This window comes from Perissodus microlepis, chromosome 7 (genome assembly GCF_051167445.1).
Source record: "Perissodus microlepis isolate ML-2025 ecotype Zambia chromosome 7, ASM5116744v1, whole genome shotgun sequence".
Taxonomy (NCBI): domain Eukaryota; kingdom Metazoa; phylum Chordata; class Actinopteri; order Cichliformes; family Cichlidae; genus Perissodus; species Perissodus microlepis.
Genome location: NC_140467.1, coordinates 53,267,387 through 53,293,459, shown reverse-complemented (window position 1 = coordinate 53,293,459; position 26,073 = coordinate 53,267,387). Strand labels below are relative to the sequence as shown.

Here is a 26,073-nt window from a genome sequence, read left to right as displayed (position 1 = left end):
CGTTACTTGTGCTACAAGGGTCCCTCAGTTCTCTGCACCCTAGACTGAGAGCAAAAAAAAAAGAACAAAAGATCAAACGTATTTCTTCCTGCACACTATAATCAGCTGATTTGTGTGTGGGAGGAGGAAAATGGTGAAGCTGGATGGATCGGTAGCTGCTTTTATAAGCAAGCTTATCCTAACATATTATGTAACAAATAAAAACATTTATTCAAACCAAGGTCTCTGTACCAGGATCATGAGATATTACAGAATATCATCTTCCACCAATTTGGTCACAGAGTACATAAGTCCACTCAGTGCCAATGTGGAAGCTTCATATCAGTGTTGTCAAATTAAGACTAGCTGCAACCAAGAATCTTGCTGGTTTCTAAACATGTGTCTTTGGCATATGGCTGATAAGAACTCTCTTAAAATTTCATCACAGAAAGTAAATAACTGGATTTTTAAACAGCTGTACTGAGACAAAGACAGACCAATAATTTAGTTTGGCACAAGATGACTGTCTAAGAAATTTTACTGGCAAAAAAAGATACCACTTGTGCAAATGCTGCTGGATGGTTGGAAAACCTCTGGCATATTCACTCGGAGAGCAGCAAAAATAATTTGGCCAATGAAAATCAAACTCATCAGTCTGTGAACTAAAGTGTTGGATTTTCCTGGGAAAGTGTGGTGGTAATTTCAGTGACAGTGGGATTTTCTGGCGCAACCCACGGTTGCTCTGAAAAATGCATGTCTCTTAGATTTCTGACAGCAACAGTGTCAGTAATGATATCTTCACAAGATCGAGGCAGCAGCAGTTTTTGAAACCAGGCTGCACAGTTGGCCCTCCACAATTACAAGACCACGGGGCATAATGGGACATGGCTGGCTCCATAGCTGGACTGGCCATCGGTGGGCCGATGGTGATTTTTCGTTTTTATGGGCCGATGTTTTTTCGGGGTTTTTTGTAACGGTATAAACGATGAAAGGTGGTGGATTGGCCAGATGCTGGCCGATGTGTAAAAATAACTCCGTTGTTTGGTGGTGGCTATGGCGGAGCTTACACAGAGGCCAGCAGGTGGATGAGGGAAAGGGGAGGCAGGAGGAGGAGAGACCCGAGGCGGCCGCAGGTCCGAGTGTCAGGTGAACTGAACTTCAGGTAAGAAGTTATGACCTGCAGTCTGTCTGGGTCAGATATAAACCAAGTTTAGGGGTAGTTTATTTTCGTTGTGCTGACTTTTTACTGTCAGTTACAATAACTCGTACTGCGTACTAGCTAGCATGACAGAGTTTCTATACAGCTGGGTGGGTGCTATGATGTTACCGATAGTGAACTTTATTATATTCATAAGGTTAGTTAGTAGAGTTGCCAACCGTCCCGTAAAAAAACGGAATCGTCCCGTATCCAGAGAAAATATTACGAGTTTTGTATTGAGCTGAAAGGAAACGATGGTGATAAGATGGCGCCGCCATTGCGTGCAATAGGTCGGCAGCCTTATGAAATTTCCCCTTGTGGGACTAATAAAGGTATATCAATTCAATTCAATTCGAAACGCAGTATGTCCTGTACTTCAGCTAGAAAGGAAAAAGACACAAAGCTGGAGTTTTTCTGTCTTTACGCTGCACAGCTGTTTCTTCTTCTCTCATTCTCTCCCCCTCCCACTCCTGTTGCTACTTCAGTCATGAAACTGATCAGTGATCAGCTGATCAGCTTTTCTCTCTTGTTTGTTTATCTCCTACTTTGCACCAGAAAGAGGAAACCAGCGGATGTTGTGCTAAACAACAGCAACACGTTTAAGCTTGATCAGCTGCTGTTAGAATTTATTTAATATTATTTTCTAGTATCCGCTGATGTTTGCTGGAGCCACAGCTGTAAAAGCTGCTGGTCATGATATCGGTTTGGATATGTGGTGAGAGGGAAACATGAAGATAAAACCAGGAGATGTCCTTACTGAATCATAAGAGCTGAACAGGTGATGGAGAAACAGGATTGCCTTTTAGGTGACATGAATGTGTTGAAGGGAAGTTATGAACTGTTTCTGAGAGACAAATAACACCAGGATCCTTTGTAGCTGACAGCTGGTAACTGTGCAGGGGCGGGTCTAGCAAAGTTTTGCCAGGGGGCCAGGTAGGGCATTAACAGGGAAAGGGGGGCACAAAGAAATACTTTTCTTTCTTATTCTTATTTAAAATGTCTCGCTTTTAATAAATAATTATCTGAATCTTACAACCAAAGTTTTTATCTGACATAAAATGTATAGAAATCATACATATACCAACAAGAAAGCGTGCATCACTATCACAACAGCGTTTGCTTTCATTCAAAGTCTCTATGGCTTTAATACCTGGTGGGCCGGTCTCTAGTCAAAATGCCCGGGCCGATTTTTTGTCCCAGTCCAGCCCTGGCTGGTTCTCACCTGAGTTAACATCTAATTGGATCTGATAAACAACCGTGGAAAAATGAAAAGAAAAACCTCAACATGTGGTCAGCAGGTCCCTCCATAATGATCATGTTTACGTCACTTAATGTATTATTCTAATTGCCTGTGGGCATTTTCCTTCCAACAAAATGAATGTTTGTAGTTTCAGTGGATTTAACAAGGATTCATTATTCATTCAATCACCACAACATTTCCTTAGTTATAATTCTGCTCTGTCCAAGCTGTAAAGAAAGCTTTTCACCAATTTATAAAGATATTTAAGTTTTGCAAGGTTTGATCAAGGTTATAAATGCTGCATGTATAATTGTCAAACACATCCCTTTGGGCTACATGGAACTCAAATGGCTGCTTTGCTAAACCTGGGATAATTATAAGATCAATTATAATCTACGTGCATCCTGCAGAGTGTTCTTGTATGCATATTATAGAGTGGGGCAAACCTCAGCAATATGACCTTTTTTTTTCTTCTCTTTTGTTAGACTTCTCTATTAACCACGGATGTGAATAGGTGCCCTCTTGTCTTGAATGTCTCTTCATTGTTGTATGTTTGCTCTTTTACTTTACTGAAATTAAGGTAGCAACACTGCATTCAGCAAATTAGTTTTTTATCAGGTATAAAACATTATCCAATATATGGCAATCATTTGTGACTGAAAGAAGTTAAATCCTGTCTGAATTTTACACCAAACGCCTTTCCTGATGCAACCCCTGGTTGTGTCTCTGGTTGAAATTAATCAAGTGGCCATTCACTTGCCAAGCAAATATGTAAAACACTACACTATGTCCAACAGATGCAAAGGAGCTCAAGACTCAAAAGCCAAATCAAACAGTGTTACCATTAAGTTAATATGGTTGTGCCACATTCATAAACATTCACAACTCTGTATTTGGGGATGTACACATGGATCATGTGGAAAACTATGATGATGCAAATATTTAATAAATTCATGCAGCTTAAAGCAACAATATACAACTACACCGCCTGTTAACATCTTCTCTAATTCACTTGAGATTTTACTGATTTTGATTAATATCATCTTACAATCTGATGAATTTGATGCTGAAATAAGGAGAATTTATTGTTTTAATGAAAAACTGCTCGTTTTTCAACATGCATATTACATCTTATATTTTATTCATATTTTTCCTGCTGGAAGTGCACTTTAAAGGTGATTCACAGAATAACTAAATGGCAAGAATAAATAGAACAAGCTGACATCAATTCATATGAAGAAATTCAGAGTAATATATGTGACTGAGTGATATTTCCATTGAAAGCAGCTCACATTATTCTGCTTGTAAAGACATGACTGCAGGGTTTTCGCTGTCCATTCAACTTTCAGTGTGCCACAGTTGAAAAGGTACGCCTTTAAAAAGGTCTGAGAGGAGTTAATTTGGTTACCCATGATTTATGTGAGCTCGACCACACCTACTGCTATATTAGTGCTTCTGGCCATTAAAACCTGACTGTCTGCTGGTCCACAGGCACATAAATTCTGTACTTGTGCTTGAAAAAATGAGGCATTAATTGAAGCTGACTGCTGACTGTAGTAAGTGAACTGTTAGCAGTAATGTGTTGTTCAAGTCTGGACTGCAATGTGCATGCCTGAAGTCATTTTCACTGTAGAGTAGCACACTCATTATCTTTTGACAAGAACATTGTTAAGAGAAAAGAATGACCTCAACCTCTTGCTTCTGGACCAACCAGCCATTTTCCTGATCCTGCAGACTGCATCTCAATTCCAAGTAAGTACAGAAGGAAAATAGTTTTGCTCCACAGTTAGCACATTTTATTGTCCAAATTCCAACTATATCTGCTACCTGCCTCATTAATGACCAAGCATCAGACATTAAATCGGGCAGTGGCTGCTGAGTAATGCCTCACTTACTTTACAGCTGAATGCTTTTCTTCTTTCGCATCCCTTTCCTCTTCAAAAGAATATCCTGTCCCCAATGCATGTAAATGTCAGAGGTTGCTGTCATTGCAGACAATGTGGCAACCTGACAGATTGATATCTGCGACTTGGTGTGTGTGTGTGTGTGTGTGTGTGTGTGTGTGTGTGTGTGTGTGTGCTTATGTGCCTTGAAGGGTTTGAGTGAAAAACAAAGGTGGGGGGGGGGGGGGGTCAGGGAGAAAGGAAATGTTCAGAAATGGCAGACACTTTCAGCCCATGAGTCACTACACTCAGCGGGTAGCACACACACATGCTGTCATCATGAGTCAAATCACTGCAGTTACAGCCTGGACCATCTGCAAATAAACAATTTTTAGGCCATGAAAAAAATTCCGTTATAGCAGAAAATTTATTTGCACTTAGATTTTGCTGTAAAAAAAAAATCAAATGATCTGTATGAGTAAAGTTAGTAATATATCTCTATCAAAATATTTTGAACTGTAAGGAAATTAATTTGGGATATTGAATTTGCATATGTGTTCACAAAACTACAGTCAGCAGGTTGCAAGCTTAGTTCAGCATATAGAAAACAGCTTGCCTTTGAGCAAAACTACAAAAATAATATAATATCCTGTCTTCCTTCTCTCACCCCAACCGGTCGCAGCAGATGGCCGCCCCTCCCTGAGCCTGGTTCTGCCGGAGGTTTCTTCCTGTTAAAAGGGAGTTTTTCCTTCCCACTGTCGCCAAAGTGCTTGCTCATAGGGGGTCATATGATTGTTGGGTTTTTCTCTGTATCTATGAAGCGCCTTGAGGCGACTTTTGTTGTGATTTGGCGCTATATAAATAAAATTGAATTGAATTGAATTAAAATCTACTTTGTTAAATCTGTTTCACAAAGAATGACTAAAATGTCAGAATTTGCTTTTATGCTTCACATTAATTGTAATCAGGCTTGTTGATGCTAATGTAATGTGCTACTGGCTTCATATTTGCCATGCAAAGGCACCAACTATTCCATAGTTAGCATCAGTCAGTCAGACTACAGATAGTTATAGGAGAGAATATTGTTAATTTATACTGCACATAATAGATCGCATAAATCATGAATTAGAGTTCCAATTGGTTGTTTCTCATCATCTCTGCATCATCACTCTGCACACACACACATGCACGTGCATTATAAATTGACCATTGAGAGGAGAGCTCACTGCATTAGAGAAGATCAATGTGCACTTGGGCTCTGCAGCAGGGCATGACACTCCTATCTGATTCTCAATGTCACATGCTAAAAAGGCCAAACCGCTTACACATGACAGCATGTCAGCATTATCCCTATTTTCACCCCATGCCCTTTTGGTGTGTCTCATATACTGATCTTGTAGCAGTGATACCATTACAACGGAGCTGCTCTACTCATAATTAAGCTGCACTGGTGGGTCTCCATGGGCCACCAGCATTCAACTATGTGAATGTAGTTGTAAAACTTTATGTAAATGATATTTCTTTAGTCATATATTGTATGTATGTATCAACCTTGCAAATAACACTATGGAATTTCTTTTCATGCAGAGTAAAATTAGACTCATGAAACTCCTCATTAATACTAATTACATTTAAAGTTATATTTCATTGGTATTTTTATCTTAGTAGTGTCTGCAGGTAGTGTCTGCTGCCATCCTCTTGGGGCACATAGAACCAAACCATGAATGAAAATATAAAACTTTATCGAATCTTTTTTTTAACCAAGTGAAAACAGTGCGGAGGTTGGGGTGGATGGGTCAACAAAATGCTGGAAAAGCATTGTCCTCTACTCTTAACCAAGAAAAATTTAAAAACCCATAGTATGATCTTTCCAATCCTCATAGCTATCATTTATAATTGTCAATATTAATTCAACCTTAATTAACAGAGTGCAAACTAGTTACATAAATTACAAACTAGTATGTGCATTCAAAGCAGTTGTGGGATACTTCGTGTGTGTGGGCCCTGCACTTTGTTTTCTACACTCACTGAAACGGAAGCTCCCTGTCATTTTAATCTCAATTAGCTCGGAGTAAATGGGTTCTAATTTTTTTTTATTTTAAGGTTATTTTTGTTATATCATGGGTAGTAGTGTTTACTGATTGGAAGGTTTGTGGATTGGTGACTGGCTCGTCCTGTTCATGTACCAACTTACTCTTGGCCAAATTGAAGCTGAACTCCAAGTTGCCCCTGATGCATATATACACCATGTAAATAACACTCCTTTGCTGTAATGCTACACTGTAAAATGTAATTCTAGATGTTTGTTATTTCAACATATTATTCTATATCAGTTTGACGATAGATGACTGAAGTTGTTGTTATAACATAGAATTACAAGTTGAAAACGTCCCAATTACACCAAAAAAAAAAGCTAACTTGAAAACTCATGTCCAGCTAAATCAGCAACTTATGTGAACTTGACAATGTGGGTAAGTTGAGCACAGCAGGATTCAAAACTGTCCCACGTGACTGCTATCGAGGTGCATCATGGGGAATTGGCGGTTAACCATGCTCACTTTACTTGGACGTTTTCTAATCGTCTTCTTTGGAATATGCTTTCAAGGTGAGTAACATTGGTTATAACGATAAGGAAAGAGAGCTACAAAAGTTGGAACATGTTTTGAATTTATGGCATGACGTGGGTTTTCTCTTTTACCGAAATGTTTGCTTTAGCTAATGTAACTTTAGCCGACAAGGTCCAGCTTGTGTGTCATGACCAAATTTGACCTAATAAACTGACATATGGCCTTTTTTATCGGTTTAATGTGGCACTGACCAAATCACAAGTATTGTGCCGCTAGCTTTAAGGTTGTGCACTCAACCACTGTTGCGATATTAGCAAGCTAACTCAGCTAATTAATAAAGCTTATTTCATAGTGTCTCTGTACTTCACAGGCTGTTGTATTTTGGTGGAAGTTCATTTTGGCAATATTTCCAATAACTGACTGGGTTCAAAAAGAACTTTTTGGCAGGACTGCTATGCTTGTTGTCATCTGTTTACCCCTATGTAATCACTTAAGTTGTTATTAACTGCTGCATGCTAAGCTGCAAGAGTGCACTGAGGATTGAGACAAAATATGGTCTACAAACCAGCATTATATAAGTTTTCATCAGATAGTCCTCCAGTGTGTTTATTTTTTGCTTTAATTATATTGTGCAGTTATTTGTTACCCTGAAATTCTTTATGCTTAACAACAGCTCACTATTTTAACTTATTTTTGAACTCTTGTGATCAGTATGACTAGATTGTGTGAGTTTCCATACTAAAAGAGCTGTAGTGATAAAATAATTGGCATAAGAGATACTGATTTTTGGCATGGTATACTGCAGAAGTTTTTTTGTGTTTTTTTTTTTTTTTTGCATAATTTACCTTTTAATTAAACTGCATTCCCTGTATTGTAACAAAACTAACATTGTTTATATGTCAGAAAATTAGCAAACATGAGTAAATGGCGAAAACAATATAATTATAACATATATTTTTATTTTACTTATTTTAGGTCTGTGAAGTCAAACTTGATGCTGGGGGTTTATTTTTGTCAGTGGAGTCAAATGGTAAGTTACAATTTGTGCATTTTGTCATATTGGAAACACCACAGATTATATTGTAACTTAATAGCTCTGTAGAACAAATGATATAAAGATTGTAGTGTCAGGGTACTTCTTAAGAAGTAATATTGCACTATTGATGATCGCATGCAGGTGGCATAAACTAAATATTCAGACGTGCTACCAACAAATGATTCATTAACAAAAGCAATGGAGCAGACTGTTTAGGTTCTTGTGGTTGTAATAACATCCATACCTGCAGATTTGTCATTAATTTAATTTCACAGGTCTAGATGATCACATCTGACTTTGTCATTTAAATGAGGTGGACTTGCAAACTTTGCACTCTTTTGGGTAAATTGCTGTCCACTGCATATACACAGAATGTGCACAGTATTTCAGATATAAAAAGGGAGTATGTAATGGACTTGCTGGCTTTAATGTAAAAAGCCTGTTGTGTAACTTTAATGAGGCAGTTGGACTAAAACAGTATTGCTCATCAAGCTAAACATCTGAGGAATAAGGAAATTGTTACTTATCCTTTTACTCAGTGTTCTTTTAATCGCGCGTTTACTAAAGTTTTACATCACACAATCATTCTACTTTAAAAGATTTCAAGACAGAGCTTATTGTTCTCTGAACTTCCTTTCCTTTCAGGTAAAGTGCATCTTTTTGTTTGTTTGCTTTTGTGTGTTTGTGTTTTCTCTAATGGGCGTCAGATGACGGTTTGCTTAAATTTGGGTCTCAAAGAATCTTTTTTCTATTCTGCCCTTTACTCTCCACCCCTCTTCTTCTGTTGCTCAGGTTGAAGCAGAATTTGCCCGTCTTACATCTGTTGACCTGAAAGGGTTCCTTTTTGCTGTGCTTGACCATTATGGAGAGGTTCGTGGAGATGTACAAAATCAAGAGCGGCATAGGAGGGCTAACTAGGCTCATAAATGCTTCGGTGATGATGTAAGTGTTCAACTGCAAAATCTAATCCTTTGTTTAAGTTTTAGGTTATCCAGTTCAACTGATGAACTCATTGAAAGAAAGCTGATAAGTAAAGTCTGTCATCATATTTCACAATTGGACATTTAGTGTGCTAACTTTTTCTGTGTATATTGGTGGTAGGTTGGATATCATATTCTACTTGAATGTCCTGATAAGCCTGATTCAAAATCTCCAATGATAATCATATATTGATGGAATTATGTATCAAAAAGCTGTGAATTTGGAGCTGTCTACATGCTTCATAAACACTGTTTAAAAAGTGTTTTTGTTTTCTTTTTGACTTCTTTGACCAGAGCCCTACACAAAGGAAGAGGACAGAGGACCTCATTTTCTAAAGGAAGATCCCTCACACACTTTCAAGACTGTGAAGGTTAGCATTGTTTCTTTTAGTAAATTTAATAATGACAGCACCACAGTGGATTTTAAATGAAACATGTGGCATATATGAAACAATAGATGCCACATGATGACATGTGTACTTTTTCCTCACCAAATGTATTATTACAAAATCTTTGACACTGGATTTGGTCTAGGTTTCAGAGAAACTAACTGGCAAGCTAGCATTGATATTATTAGTGTCTTGTGTTTATTCATGTCTTCACCAGGGTCTTTGACATTTCGCTGCTGTACTGTTCACTTCAGCTTTACGTTTGATTTCTCACATTGTGTACTGTAATGGCAGAGATATTAGGATATTTAAGGGCCTGCAGTGGCTGCTACAGCTGTGGGTGGCAATACTTTGGTGAAATGTCCTGGACCCTGGAAAAAAGACTGTGTAGACTGGGTAAGCAATTAAAGGTTACTGGCCCAGAGTCATTGGGCAGCTGGGTAAAGGTGGATGTTGATATTCAGTGCCAATTATGCAACCTGTTCAGCCATGTCTATATGCTCTTTTTTTATGCTGTTAATATAGGGGGGGGAAATAAACTTTAATCAATAAACTGATTAAAGAAGCATTGTCTACGGAGCCACAAGTGTAGCTGCAGTTTGCACATTTCATGTATTCTCAGCCAGATTTGGTTTAGAGCACAGCCAATATTTAGCATAAGTAGATTTAAATTTACACACACTGATGATGGCAAGCTACATTGTAGCTACAGCCACCCTGGGGCGCACTGACATAGGCGAGGCTGACACTGGCACCACCGGGCCCTCTGACCACCACCAGTAGGCAACAGGTGAAGTGTCTTTCCCAAGGACACAATGACTGAAACTGTCAGAGCCGGGGCTCGAACCAGCAACCTTCCGATTATAAGACGAACTGTCAACTCTTGAGCCACGATTCAGTCATCCACCCATGTGTGTGAATGACTGAATGTGTAAAGCGCTTTGGAGTCCTTAGGGTACTAACAAAGCGCTATACAAATACAAGCCATTTACCATTTAAATTGAAAATTTTGTTTGAATTCTGCAATTGAAGACATGCTCAGTTATTTATGAACATGGTCTTTGTTTACAGCAAGAAATGGATTTGTAACATGGGGGTGCATATCTCATTCTGAAAAAACTTTAACAACTAATAAGTGTTACCCAAAGCCAATCAGCATCATCCAAGGCATCAGTATGGCTCTTCTTTGGAAAGACATGAATTCTTAAGCACGAGGGATATTGTGTAATTGTAATTGTGTAATTTTTATTTTTTTTTGTCTTTGAACCCTTTTATAGCCGACAAGTATTGAAGACACGTTTTCTAAGAGGATGAAAGTTGGCATTGTGATGGTGAAAGAAGAAGACATCATCGATTTGTTGGTTGTCCTTGAGGCGGCAGTAATCCTGTCTAATCTGAGGGATGTCTCAAGTGCCATTTCCATGCTGATGGGCCTTCTTTTTGCCCTCAACATAGACTATCCAAAGGAACTTAAGGGCATCTTTGAAGTCATTCAGAATGTCCTAATGAACATTGGTGGAAGGCAGTGCATCTCAGTAGTGCATGGTCTAAGAAACAGACTCTTGCAGAACGCCATGCAGAACTGTAATTGTTTGCTCAGCATACAATTGCCTGAGCGTTAAGGACAGTTTTTATTTTACTGTTTGTGTTTTTATTCTCGCAAGTTCTCATTCTCACTTTTGTATGTCACTAAATGACTACACTTTACATTCCAGATTAGACAATTACTCATTTGTTCATGGTTTAAGAAACTTATGTGAACAACAATATAATGGTGGACTCTGCAGATGCTTATCTCATGCAAGTCAGTAGTTTTTCCTTTGTTTTGCAATTGAGCAGACTCAAACTAATGTTTCTGAAATATCCATCTTATCAAATGTTTCAGAAGCATGCACTCATTTTCAGAGATATTGGTTCTGTGGAATTTGTTGCAATTGTAAACGAAGACAAATACAAGAGTTTGATGTCTTAGTTGTTATAAACTGATCTTTACTGTCACTTATCAAAGGTTTTGTACTATTTTAATATTTCAAGTTTTATGCTAACAGGTGTGACTGAGCACAATGAAGTTTAAAAATTTTGCAAATGTAAAGACTAACTTTTCTAAAATAGCAAGTGTCCCGTTGATACATTACATTAATGCAGACTTTATGTTGTTACTTCACAAGAATCACTACTGCTCCTAGAGTATTGGTGCCTTGGGAATATGGTGGGAACACATAAAGTTCTCATGGCAGCCTGAAAGTACCCATATAACTCTATATAATGTATGTAATCTATAACCTATATAATCTATCTATATACAGACATGACATCTGTAGACTGACAATTTCAATATTCCTAAAACTACTATTTAGCTAATTTGACTCATCTCAATATTAAAATCAATCTAAATAGTACAATCAATATGCAAGAATTTGCATGCAATTTTATGCAATGCTATAAAATCTTAAATAATTGTCATTTTTGTGCGTTTTGTATAATTTCCAAAAAAAATAATCCAATTCAAGAAAAGAATGACATTTTGTTATTTTTATGACTAAATATCAAAATGGATTCAATTTGAACCAAACACAATGTGAGGTTTAAAGTATAGTGAGCAAAGAGCTAAGGGAGCTGACATTGAGCAATGACCAAACAGATGACATCAAAGATACAATCAGTTAAGATGACCTTTCCCTGACAGATGGCAGGTTACAGTCCACATCAATGTGTCAAGAGCTCAGTGACTCGAAAAGACCTCAGTGGCAAACTGCTGCTCATTTGAACTGAAAGGGACCTGCAGAGGTGTGTTGGTCACCTATAAGTGATGCTTCTGGACACATAGGAGGGAGTGTATTTATAGAACCACAAGAAACAAAGCTTCTGGTCCACAAGCAGAATCGCAAAAAGTTAGGGAAGAAAACCCTACAAACGCATATCAGTTTTGTTTTTTTTTGTTTTTAAATGGCTGAAAAGCCACAATCTGTTCCATGTTTATGATGAGAGAGATGATGTGCTTTCCTGAGAAAACCACATAAGAAGACCACACATCTTGAACTCCTGCCCTACACCAAGGACACATGTCACCACATTAAGCCTGGCTTGATTTAGAACTTTTTTATAGTGTAAGTTGACAGAGAGGTGAAATTGGCTCCAGGGATCACTGGCACTTACATGTACATGTGTGTGTGTGTGTGTGTGTGTGTGTGTGTGTGTGTGTGTGTGTGTGTGTACATTTGAGATTAGAGGTCATAACTTGTGAGGTGAAGCCATGGTTAATGACTCTATAATGATGGCGATAAGTAACAGAGAAATTTAAATCTACTGTGCTGGAATAAAATATAAATAGTAGACAATATGAATAAATAACAAACAGGAGAAATATATAAAGTCAAGAGGGATATACAAAATAAGAAAAATATATACAAAAAACTATTGCTTTGGTTTAATAAATGCACAAAAATATGTGTTCATGTGCTTGTTCATTCAATTAGCCTGCAAGTGTTACTTAAAATGCTTATAGGTCTTCTACAATCACAACTCTCGCCAGTTTCTTATTAACATTACAAGTACTGCATTACGTACTATAATAAACATGCATACACTTTTTCCCTGTAAGTTTCCCACATAGGCGTGCCACAGACTTTACATTCAGAGTGAGTGGCCCAAAAGAAAACCATTGCAAACTGACGCAAAGGAAAAGGAAACCCAAACAGTATCTGTGCTGGGGCCATAAAGGTCTTAGTCTTAGTCTTAGTCTGTTCTTGCAGTCAACTGGTCTCCCTTAGTTTTTGCTTCAGTATTTACTCATTATCCAAAAAGTACCTTTCATATGAGGTTTTAAACTACACATTAAATCACAAATTAGTAATCCATCACAAAACATGAAGATGCAAGCTCCTTTGGTTGTGTACAAACTGACACTTCTGTTTACTGCCATCTTTACTGTGTTAGAAATGCACAGTAATTGGAGTTATCACTTGTACCTGACTTAGCAGCATTCATTATCTTTCAGAGGGATGTTTTTAGTTACTCCAATGATTAGGATTTCACATCCCACAGATGTTCAATTGGATTGCCATCCAAGAAAATTGGAGGCCAAGTCAGCACCTCAAATGTGTTGTTGTGCTCCTCAAACCATTCCTGAACCATTGTTGCTTTGTGGCAGGGGGCATTGTTCTGCTGAAAGATGCCACAGTCATCAGGGAATATCATTTACATGAAAGTGTGTGGTCTGCAACAATTCTTATATCCACATGGATGGCAGGATCCAAGGTTTCTTGTTAGAACACTGCACACAAGTTAAGTGAAGCACACACATCCAGCTATCTAGATGATGTAAAAGAAAACGTGATGCATCAGACCATCAGGTCACCGTCTGGCATTGCTCCATGGTCCAGTTCTGGTGCTCACATGTTCATTGTTGGCACTTTCAGGAGTGGACAAGGGTGTGCATGGGCAATATGATTAGTCTGTAGCCCATATCCAGCTTGAGCTACAGTAGCCCATCTGTTGGATTGACCCATATGGACCAGCCTTCACTTCCCATGTGCATCAGTGAGGTTTGGCAATCCATGACCCTGTCGCTGGTTCACCAGTGTTCCTTCCTTGGACTACTTTAGATCAATACTGACTACTGCAGATTGGAAACACCCAACAAGAGCTACAGTTTTGGTGATGCTCTGACCCAGTTATCTAACGATTAATTTTGCCATTGTCAAATCTGCAAAAAAACTTACAATAATCCTTATTTCCTGCTTCTAACACATCAAATTTGTGGACAGAATGATGCTTCCTAATATATTCCACCCACTAACAGCTGCTATGATGAAGAGATAATCAGTGATTGTTGTATATAATACTTTTCTTGTCTTACCACTCAAAGTTTTTATGACTAGAAGTCACATTTAACCACGTGTTCATTCAGTGCTTAGTTCTACACATTTTATCTGCTTCACAACCAAAGCCAGTGTAGACTCACCATGTAGCCTAACATGCTTCATTTAACTCTTGGACATCTCAGTCAGCATCAGTGACAACCCCAACCCTAACTCAAACTCTAATCGTGGGCAATCCCACTTTGCATTTTTCATTTTTATTGCATTGTTGTCTCTGAGTCCTGGCAACCAGGGAAAAAAGAAAAATCTAATTCTAACTGACACACAACAAAAACTTTTTCCTCAAAAAGAGAAGTCTGTTTTGCTTTTCTCCAAAAGAGGTTTAAGGTTAGGGTTGCCAATACCACCTACGATGACTTGAATCAATTGAAAATATTTGTCAGTACTGTCAAATAAAACCAGAAGGCTTTAAGATAGTAATGGAGTTAAATAAGATTAAGACTAAATGAGTTTCAAAGATGCAATGAGTCAAGTAAGACAAAATGCTAAGGTTGTGGGTTGTGCCATATTAGATCCATTGTTAGACCTTAAATGAGGTTAGCCAGCTCAGGAAGCCCAGGCAACCTCATCTACTACAACAGCAAAATCCCAGTTATTTATGGTACACAGAACATTCCCCAAGGAGTTCAAACACTCCCATCTGAATTAGACTGGAACATTTCAGCACTCCTATATGGACGCACCCTCTTCTATTCAACACTTTCATCATCCCACTCCACGGCATCCCCCTGTTTATTATCCCTTTCCTCACACTGCCCCCACAGCTGTCATTTCTGTAATCATCACAGATCGCGTTGACTTCTTTACCAGCGCCCTCTGCAAAAGCTTCATCCTTTCACCCATTCATCATCATTTGTCCATCTATTTAGGCGGCTGTGCCATATGTCTCTCTTTTCCTCTGCTGAGGCTTGTCAGACTTGTGAAGTAGCAGCTTACAGAGCTTAGTTTTACAAAGACCCATCACCACCTACTTTATCCCCTGCCTGATGATTCTTCTTAAACCATAACCCACATGCACACAAGCACCCCAGCCCTGTGTCTGACGACTCTTGGTAAAAAGCACAGTAATCTAGTCTCCAAATACCAACATTGGTGATTCAAAGCTTTGACACATAGCTGAAATGACTGTATTTAGTCTGTGTAGAAGAGGAATCAGCAGGACAAAAAACATATTCCTGTCAGAACATATTGTTTACAAGTAAACTGAGGGATGAAAGCAGGATGAGAACAGTTTAGTTGCTCATGAGGATGCATTTTATTTATTTATTTATTTAGCCCTAGACTCTGGAATAACCTGCCACTTGATCTTTGTTCTGCAGAGTCTATACAGTCTTTTAAATCCTGTCTTAAAAATCACTTTTTTTACTTTGGCTTCTAATTTGAGTTCAGTTCAAGTCCCACGATGTTTTTTACATTGCGCTGTCGTGTGTTAGTTTGTTTTTATTCAAATGTATTCTATTTGTTTGATTTTGTTTGTTGTATTTATTTCTATTGATGCATGGTTTCATCTTGTTTGTTTAAACTAATGTAAAAAGCAAGTCAACCTCAGTAAACCTGTTTTTTTTTTTATGTGCAACTGAAATAAAATTTGCGCTGACCTATTTTTGCGAGTGGAATATTCACTATTGTATGGAGTAGGATTACATTTTTTTACAGTTTTTCGTGTTCCCCCGAGGATAAACCCACATACTTGTGTTGATTCCCTCAGTTTTCATTTAGTCCCACAATGGGGTTGACATGTTTTGTTTCAAGTGAAATGAGAACTGTATACATTTCAATTTAAGTTTGTTCATGGTACAAAAAGGATACATTTATCTAAACTTCATACAGCACTAATTTTAGTACTTTTAATTTATCAACCAAAATAATGCAATAAGTACTGGATGAGATTACATTTAACATTACATTTACACAGACATTCATGATCTCAGTGTGATGAGTCTCCTGACTTTAGTGAGCCCCTTACTTCTCCACTGACTGACATTGACATATTTAGTTTTTAGTGAAATATTTTAATACTTGGGGGAAAAAAGCAGCTAAAAAAATTTAAATGTAGCTGTTCATTTGTCAAGTCAAGTCAGCTTTATTTATATAGCACATTTAAAAGACATCAAGTATCGGCCAAAGTGCATTTGTGATTCAAATATCAACTACTACTACAATGATCACATTTTGAGCAGATGTTCAGATTACCAAAACATATTTCACCAGAGTTTGGTGGATTAGCACAATCAGTTCCTGAACTAAATTCAGACTGTGTCCGTATCCTAACATTTACATAAGGCTAGATCTATGCATAGATTCAGTGTCCTCAAACTTAAATTTCATTATTACTTCTGGAAATAATGTGTACAAATATGTAGTGGTACATTACAACAACACAAGCAAAAAAAATTTGTTCATATTAGTACATTTCTTTAATTTAATGGGTCTCACAGTGCCTCAGAATGTTTTTGGGTAATGTACTGAACCCCAGTGAGGCATCTAATATTCCATTTGTCTGACAGATAAAAAGTGTTGTATGCATGGCAGTTATATAGCACAGTCTTACTCACTACTTAAAGCACTTGTAGCCACACATTTCACTGATAATTTACATAGCACTTTTATATGTACTATACCTTGTACCTTGTGTTCATGCAACCAACCAACAGAATAGCCATTTACACTCATGTCTTGGAGGGAGCCAGCGGAAACTCACAGAGCCACACAAAAATACCCCAGCTGGCAAGGAGATTCAAACCTAGAACCATTTTTCTGTGAGATGACAGTTGTAACTACTGTGCCACCGTGCTGCCCAAATCTGTTTGGATTTATTGTCTATTTGGATTTAGAGCATTCTGATAGCTTTAAGCATAAGACACCTACCATTCATTAAAAAGGGTCATTTGTTGCATGTGTTCTTACTTCCTGTTTTCTCTTAGGTTTTTACACTAATAAGAAAAATACATTTTAATGCAACTGCAGCATATATCTAAAAAATATGTTGTCATTGGCAGGACTTTTTATAAAATTAAAAGCAGATACATGGAACAGGAAAAAATATTGTATCAGCAGCAGTGTGTATACACTGTGTTCACTTCACTGTGGCTGCCGTGTGTGTGTGTGTGTGTGTGTGTGTGTGTGTGTGTGTGTGTGTGTGTGTGTGTGTGTGTGTGTGTAAGAGCACATGCCCATATGGTGAGCGAAAAGTGGAAATCACAGATTCTGTCTATGTGTAAACACCAGGGGCAGCACTGAAACCATTAAACTGAGCAAACCAGAACACGAACGTCAGACTTCCCATGTCTGTTCCTCATCTGTGCTATCTGCTTCTCCTTTCTCTCTCTCTCTCTCTCTCTCTCTCTCTCTCTCTCTCTCTGTGAGTGTGTGTGTGTGTGTGTGTGTGTGTGTGTGTGTGTGTGTCTGTGTGTGTGTGTGAACGTGTGTGTGAAAGAATGCAGACAGAGGCAATTTCCACACTGCTTACCTTAATGCAAAAGAGGTTGGTTTAAAAAGGGTGGCAAAGTTATAAATACTTTTAATTTTCAAGCCAAGATTGTTTAGAAATCCATTAAGTCCTCAGAAAAGAAGAACATAATCTTCCAATGAAGCAGTTTTTCTTTGCGTCATCAGATGCAAACTTTCTTCCCCACGCCCACCAATCAAGGATTAATTTTTCAATGCATTTGAGAGAAACGCTTGAAAAGCAGGAGGTAACATTTATAGAAATGAATTGCTGCAACAATTTTCAGATAATGTGCAGTTTATTTTAAATCCAATTGATTTGTCTTTTGGATCTTACCGTTATCTCGAGAACTGGTGATTTCAGACAAAAAGATTGCAGTGAGAGAACAAAGTGAGCTTTTTAAAGTTGGCTATTTCTCAAGAGCTGGATTTACTAATTCAGCTGAATGACAAAGAGATTGACTGTCTGACAAGAGAAGAGGTGCTACAGTAAAACTGTGAGTCCAGAGAGAGACTATTGTCTAGGCTAAGAATGCTATTTGTTCTTCACATCTTCTGTTCTAGTCTATTCTTAGCAACAGTGGGAAGGAATAACCTATAAACCTATATAAATATTTATTCACAGAAAGAGAACTCTGATAAAACCAGGCTTAGGGAGATGCAGCGCAGTTGAATTGTGAGAAGAAAGAGAAGCAGGAAAAAATAAGAGTGAGAATTAAGAGAAAAGAGCAAAACACAAATTACAAGAGAGAAAAGTTAATGATATGCAGTAGCAGGTATGCATAAATGCATCTGGACTAAAAAGGGGTAGGTGGAGAAGAAAGGAAGGAACAGCTCGTCCTGCTTTCACACCTCAGTCTAGGAAGGCCCACAGCAACTTATAGTAACATATTGCTCAGGGTCACCTGCACTATAAAGCTTTATTTTAGGCCATCTGTTTCTTGAACCCAAATGGGGAGCTGGTTCCATGGGGGAGTAGCCTGATAGCTAAAGATTGTGCCTTCTTTCTTACAAACTCTGGGAACCAGATGTAAGCCTGCAATCGGAGATAAAATACTCTACTTGGATTATATGATATTTAGAGGTTTTTAAGATATGATGATCATTCAGGGTTAGGTGTTCTATTGACTAGCTTAGGAATGGTAGCTGCATCCAGTAACAACTCATAGACAAGAAATGAACTTGGTGCACTAGTGTACCCATAGAGTATGAAGACATCTAAAGTCCTTTCAGTTTCAACTGCATCTTTTAGTGGTGAATGCTAATTTTTAGCAGCTAAATTAGTCACTTTTCTACCAAAGCTCTTCTTGCTTCTTATCTTTGTGTTAGCTTGTTTCTAGTGCAATGATATGGAGGTTTCCTGACGTCTTCTAGTAATTACAAAACAAGGAACATTCCTTGCAAAAGCCTATGAAGTATTTAATTCAATGCATCTGTTTTTCTGGAATCCATTGACACTAGGACCCCTGTATGTAGGGTTGTTTTTTTTTAACCAAATAAGCAATCCAAATAACAGTTTGTTGTTAGTTGATGCACAGATCGCTGGTGGCATATTGTGTGTTGAACATTTTTACCCTGAGGCTCCTGAAATAATATTTGGGTCATGCAAGGGACAGATTCACACAACAGCAGCACATAAAAGTGTCATATCAGTTTTCTGTTTACAGCTGTGCTTCTGTTAGACAATCACATCTGCCCACCTATTCTTCCTGTCTGTGAACAATTTAAGTGTGCTCACAGTACACAGCTAATCAAACAATCCTAGCCACAGTGGATTTGTGCAGCACATCTGCTGTTCCTGCTGTGTTGAGACAATTCCCACTGAAAACAATAATGCCTCAGCTGCAGAAATGAGGAAGAGTATAACCAATTCAATGGTCAGTATTGCTACATGCTCCAGTGAATGAGCTCATGTGGAAACAGCCCCCACTGGAAGTAATGGGAAATCGGAAATTCATCAGTTTCAATTGATTGTTGTAATGGATTAGGGCAAAATGGACACGACCCCTACCGCGACACCAATTTATCATCAAAAAGGCGATTTCACTCACTTAACTGGAATGGTGCAAAACATATGGCAGCTGTTTATTTTTTACCCTAAAACATACAAAAGATTTGTGCCCTATGAATGCATTTGATATTTATTAGATGAGGTCCTAAGTTGGAGAATGAAGATGTCTTAGATACTCTGCCATAAGCTAATGCTGCAGCATTTCTCTTGTAATCAGTTTTAGAGTAAAACTGCAACATTATCTCTTAGACTTTGTTTGCAATAAAATGTCTGCATGTAGAAATCATAAGTCAGGTTGCAACAAACTCTAAGGGAACTCTACTAATGGTAGGTTAATTTACAATTATTTTATCATTAAAGGCTGGAACTATAACAAAAACATATCTTTTAATTAATTTCAGCTTGTACTATCAATATTCAACAGTTTTGTTTTTATTTACCATCTCTGTAGTCCTACTAGGATTTTATTTTTTTAGTTTGTTTATTTTTCTGTGTTCATAGGCAGGTTGACATATACTTATGCTCTCAAGGCATTGGATTTTAGGAAATACAAGCTTCTGAGGGTGGAAGTTTTTATTTAGTTAGTCAGTATTATTGTTTAATATTTAAATTACCAACTATAATATCTCCAGATATCCGCAAAAGCACCTTTATTCTCTGACCCACAAGGCAACCTCTGGGGCCTTTGTGCCAAAAACTGCAGTTCTTCTAAAGGGCATTTGATGTCAGTTCCAAGAGCAAGTCAGTCCCCATAGATGCCCATGTTAAACTGCACAACTAAAATAGCATTAAAAAGCATGTATACAGCCTGGTAAAAGAAACCATTTTGGTAAATGGAACGATTCTTATATAGCACTTCTCTAAATGGCAATGGCCCATATTTGTATAGCACTTTACTTGGTCCCTGTGGACCCCAAAGCACTTTACACTACATTCAGTCATCCACCCATTCACACACATTGTAGCCACAGCTGCCCTGGGGCGCACTGACAGAGGTGAGGCTGCCAGACACTGGCGCCACTGGGCTCTCGGACCACCACCAGTAGGCAACGGGTGAAGTGTCTTGCCCAAGGACATAACGACCAAGACTGTCGGAGTCGAAACTCAAACCGGCAACCTTCCGATTACAAGACGAACTGCCCACTCTTGAGCCACGATCACCTGTACGCTCCTAGAGCACTCAAAATCCTTTATACAACATGCCACATTCACATAAAAACATTTTTTATGCTTAAGTTTTATACTTAACTCTATTATCTATCTTAACTTTATTTGGAAAGCACTAAATTTTAAACTTAGGTGTCTGGCTCCATTGACTGACAGGTGTACAGACACAAACAGATTAAGGCAGTTGCTATGTGCTCATGTCCAATAATGGGTGCCACTGAACTCTCTAACATCTGTGTTTAGGGTGCTGTTGCCATTAGGATCAAATGAGTTTAAATGAAATTATCTGTCTAATACTTTGACTAATACTTTGGCTTGCTGTGAAAAATTTGTGCACTTATTAGCATTACATTTTTTGTCTCTGTGTTGCACCTGTATAGTTTATGGATTGCTTACTAACCAAGCTAGCTAGTTTTAGTTCAAGTCCACCCTGTCATCCAAATATTGTCACTTCTTGTTCCTGAAAACCAATAAACACAACTGCAAGTCCATCATTGTTATCAGCCTGTACTCTGAGCCAGTGTCAGAATATGCACTGTATATGAGTCCATAATAACACAGAGACCAGAACTCTAGAGTTGTCTAGTCTCTGTGCTGTAATGTGATCTGAAACATGACTGAAACTTTTCCTACATACCATGCAAGTTAAAAAAAAAAAAGTCTGAAGCTGGTCAAAAGGGACTTTTTCAAGAATCTTAGTAAACACAAAATACACACAATTCTAAGTGAAAGTGTTTATTATTGAAGGGGGGGAAAAATCCAAACCTACATGACCCTATGTGAAAAAGTGTTAGCCCCCTAAACCTAATAACTGGTTGGGACCGTCAGGACTTAAAAAGCCAGTCCAAAGTCTTCATTTTGTTTTTATTTAACCCATTCAGAGGTGGACTTGCTGGTGTGTTTTGAATCATTGTCCTGCTGCAGAACTAGGTCATGAACAGATGGCCGGACAGTCTTCTTCAAGATGTTTTGGTAGACAGCACAATCCATAGTTCGATTTACCACAGCAAGTCTTCCAGGTCCTGAGGCAGCAAAAGAGCCTCAGATCTCACTACCATCACCATATTTTACTATTGGTATGATGTTCCTTTTCTGAAATGCTGTGTTAGTTTTATTCCAGATGTAACGGGAGTCAAATCTTTTTGGCTCTTTTTTTTGGGGGGGGTGGGGGGGTGGCGGTGGCTAATGTGAGATGAGCCTTCATGTTGTTTCTGGTCAGGACTGGTTTTCTCCTTGAACCCATGGATGACATTTTTGCCCAGACTCTTTCTTATTGTTGAATCATGAACTCTGACCTTAACTGAGACATCTGAAGCCTGCAGTCCTTTATTGTTGTTCTGGGTTCTTTTGTGACCTCCTGGTTGAGTGCCATTGGAGTAATTTTGGTAGGCCGGTCACTCATCGGAAGCTTCACTGCTGTTCTAACTTTTTTCTGTTTTGTGTATAATGACTCTCACTGTGGTTCAATAGAGTCCCAAAGCCTTAGAAACATCTTTGTAACCCTTTTCAGACTGACAGATGTCAGTGACTTTGTTTCTCAGGTATTCTTTAAAGCGTGTTATGAAGTGTTGCTTTTTGACGTCTTTTAGCCTGTTTTACGTTGTCACACAGGTTCTATTTAAGTGATTTCTTGACTCAGCAGATCAGGCCTGAGTGTGTTTAATGAAACTGAGCTCAGCTTTCCAAAGCATGTGGTTAATCACAGTTAATTCATGATTTAACAAGAGGGGCAATTACTTTTTCACACAAGAGCAGTAGGCTTGGATAACTTTTCTGAATTCATCAATGAATTCATCATTTAAAAAATGCATTTTGTGTTTACTCAGGTTATCTTTGTCTAATAATAAGAATTTGTTTGATGATCTGAAACATATAAGTGTGAAAAATATGCAAAACACTATGAGGAGGCAAACACTTTTTCACACCACTGTATATACATATGCATATGCGATGATCATTAACAGAAGATAATATTCACCTCCTTTTCTTTTTTTCTTTTTTAAGACAGTATGAGAGGTATTTGGTAATAATAAGTTATAAGTTATTTTGTACTTCTGTCCAGCGCTTTGGTCAATGTTGCTGTTGTAAATAAATGTGCTATATAAATAAAACGAACTTGAACTTTGAACTTTTCCCCCTCCTCACTGCATTCATCCCAGACGGAACAGAAATGAGCATCCTCACATTAACCACACCCACTCACATTTACACCTCCCCTATTATCTTCACCAGCTCTGTGTTGTCTTGTTGTTTGTCTTTAAGGATTTAAATCCTGTGATGTACCACTCTAAATGTTGTATTCCTTAAAATACTGCTCACAAAAAAGAGAAACAAAACTGCTGTCAGATCCCTCAGTAGATGGTGGAGACCAAAAAGTGAAACAAAGTTTAGAATGTCTGACTTACATTACGTTTGTAGATACAAAAAACAAGTGAATGAAAATGTTTCCACTGCATTAAAGGTGCAAGCATTAAAAAGCAGGTATTGCTGGTTAAGATAGCTGTAACTGACCTTATATTGACAACTCTTTTATCACCAAACTGCTTTACTGCAAAAAGCAGCTTTCAGGACAATTAGGTATCGAATGGAAATGTCCCAAAAAACACAGACGCAAGAAAAAAAGCCAAGCAGTAAGATGGTTTTCCCCTGACTTCAGCAGTCAGGGTGTATAGAGCTAACGTTGACCATTTCTCCTCAAGCACATTAGCCACATCAGTCAGGACCTGAGAGATCAGCACCCTGTAATCCACAGGCATCCATCTCGTTCAAATTGCAGCCAATGCACCTGATTTCAAGGCTTTTCAAGGGATTTTTAGCAGGGATTATAGGCTGCATGGGAAAGAAGAGGGGGCTCAATGAACCCAACTGTTAGAGATGATAGAATGAAGATTAAAGAAAGTTATAGTATTGCTTATCAATTTTACATAAATTTTCCTCCTCTCCCTTCATCTCTGTGTCCTCAGTGTTGACTTCTTCAGTGTCACTGCATGTTACACACTAAGTTGTGGGTTCATTCCCTCTGCAAATAGATGGCAGAACCAGCCCAGTTCTCAACTGCTCTGACATTATTGCAAACTCTAGATTGATTTCTCAAGCTTATCATTACAGTATCAAGAATATTAAAAGATAAGAAAACTAGAAAAATCACTCAAAGAAAATTCTGAAGTGGAGTACAGACTGAAGGGAAAGCCCCTACCACCTAAAAAACATACCAAATATAATTATATAATTATATATATCATTATATTATATATCATATATAATAATTCATTAAAAATGGTGTAACATTTATGCCGGCTCTGTCCAACACTAAACTAAAATAATAAATAACAGATAAAAACAGTATCGCCCTTAAAGCAAAATTTTTAAAGCGGTTTCCATCCTCTAATATAAACCATGACTGGAAAGGCTTGTCATGAGTAGTTACTGTAAAAGAGGATAAAACACACTTGACTGCTTGTCTACTAAGCTTTTACATATTACAGAGCCCGACTGACTGGTTTTAGCTTATCACAGCTACACCATTGTCAAGTCAAATGTCAGCCAGCAAAAAACAAGAATTTGTAGTACAGGCATTAGGTCATTTGTTTAGTCAAATGCAAAATACAAAAAATAAAGAAATATTTTTGAAATATTTATCATGTCTATATTAATGTAATGTCATATAACTGTATTAAAATGAATCCAAAATATGCTAATATGGATAAAGAATTTTCTAAACTTATAAACTGGTGTCAGAGCTTTTACATTGTTTTATTATTTAAAAGAAAAAAAATCTGAGCTTTTAGGAAAATATCTAAATTTAAGTGTTTTAAGTTAGCACTCATTTTTTAAAGACTGTTTGAATAACATTTAAAGTAAACCAGAGACTACACAAAATTCAGAGGTAGCAGTGAAGCAAGGAAGAAGTAAAAGAAACAAAAATGAAAAAAAAAAAAGTCTAAACTAAAAGCTTTCCAAGGTCATTTTCTTCTTCTCATTAAAATAAATGAAAGAGGGTGTAAGGACTTACCTGAGGTGTTCAGACAGATGTTGTGTTGTTCTTTTTTTCTGCCAGGAGCAGGCTTCTTCAGTGTGACACAAGGTATAATGCCAACAGCACAGCTTCAACATTCAGCATCCTTTGTATCACTATCCTCACTGACAGCCTCCTCAGCACACACACACTGTAGTAAGAGCATCGCTCCTCCTCCCTTTCTCTCTTCATTTCCCCCCTCTCTCTCTCTCTCTCTCTCTCCCTCTCTCTCTGTTCAACTAAATCCGTCCACTCTCATTTCATCAGCAGAAGATGAAATGGTGAGGTCACAAGTGCTGCCAAAGTGAGCTATTTAAGTCAACCTAAATACAATTCACCATGCAAAGTATTTGTACTCCACTGTATCTCAGATACAAATGTTGCCTTTTTTTCCTACTACATTTACATCTCAGTTAATGTATTGATGGATACATCTTATATGTAATCAAATGATACGTTTTTGCATAGTTATATAGACTACATTAGATTTTTCTTGCCACAACCTTATTTGGGAATTGCCATTCCAAATTGTTTATTCTGTTTTTAAAGCACTATAGAACTATATGAAATAGTTACTGAATGAAATGCATATTTATTGACACATAACTATTAACAATACAATCATGTCACGTGACATCACATACAAGCAAATTCCGTGTTGTCATTTCTTTCATTTATTTGCTTTTAGTCCTTTTAGTCTTTCACTGGTATTTATTATCTTTTTTCTTTTTTTGTTTGTTGGCATGGTTAAAATTAGTCTGTATTGGTCGTACTTGCTTTATAAAGAAAGCTTAATATATAATAGTAGTAGTAAAATATATTTTATATTGTACTGCTACTTCTACATAAGTAAAGGAACTGAATGTTTTTCCTTTTTGTTTTATGGATTTTAAAACCACTCCCATCCATTAAAATTTTCTTCTTATTCATGCACTGCAAAAAGCTTACATTAATGTACCATATGGGAATATTTTCTAATAGGTCTATTTTTAGTGCTTTCTTATCCCTCAAGCAAAACAGCTGCACTTATTATGTGCAATACAATGCAAATCCAATAGGCTTTCTGCACTGTGCAATTAGGGCCCATAATGATTATGTAATTCTATTATTCCGCAAAGGTAGCCCAGAGATAACCTTAAGCAATTTTCTAGGCTAGTCACTGGAGCAACAAAGCCAAACGCTGTTATTGTAATTCACCCTAATATGTGAAATGCACCTTGGGGTCGCAGTAGTGACATAAGGCTCACTGTGAGTGAAGCCACTTTGATTTACTGAATTATG

At 37.7% G+C, this 26,073-nt stretch overlaps 1 protein-coding gene and 1 long non-coding RNA gene across 5 annotated transcripts in view; one reads left to right on the top strand and one right to left on the bottom strand.

Annotated features, from left to right (window-relative positions):
* rph3aa (rabphilin 3A homolog (mouse), a) overlaps positions 1-24,929 on the bottom strand; it is a 43,940-nt gene extending 19,011 nt beyond the window's left edge. For 2 of the 4 annotated variants that reach the window (XM_084935939.1, XM_084935940.1), the window contains exon 1: positions 24,790-24,929. In XM_084935939.1, coding sequence (XP_084792065.1) covers positions 24,790-24,890 — 101 coding nt within the window. In that variant the 5' untranslated portion in view covers positions 24,891-24,929. Of the gene's footprint in view, positions 1-4,312; positions 4,492-24,789 lie in introns of those variants that run through there. The other 2 variants (XM_084935941.1, XM_084935942.1) reach the window with 1 other exon arrangement.
* LOC146384131 (uncharacterized) lies at positions 8,262-11,600 on the top strand. The gene is made up of 3 exons (XR_014800811.1): positions 8,262-8,845; positions 9,178-9,254; positions 10,550-11,600. It is a non-coding gene; the product is annotated as an uncharacterized LOC146384131 (long non-coding RNA).
* Positions 24,930-26,073: the final 1,144 nt, after the last annotated feature.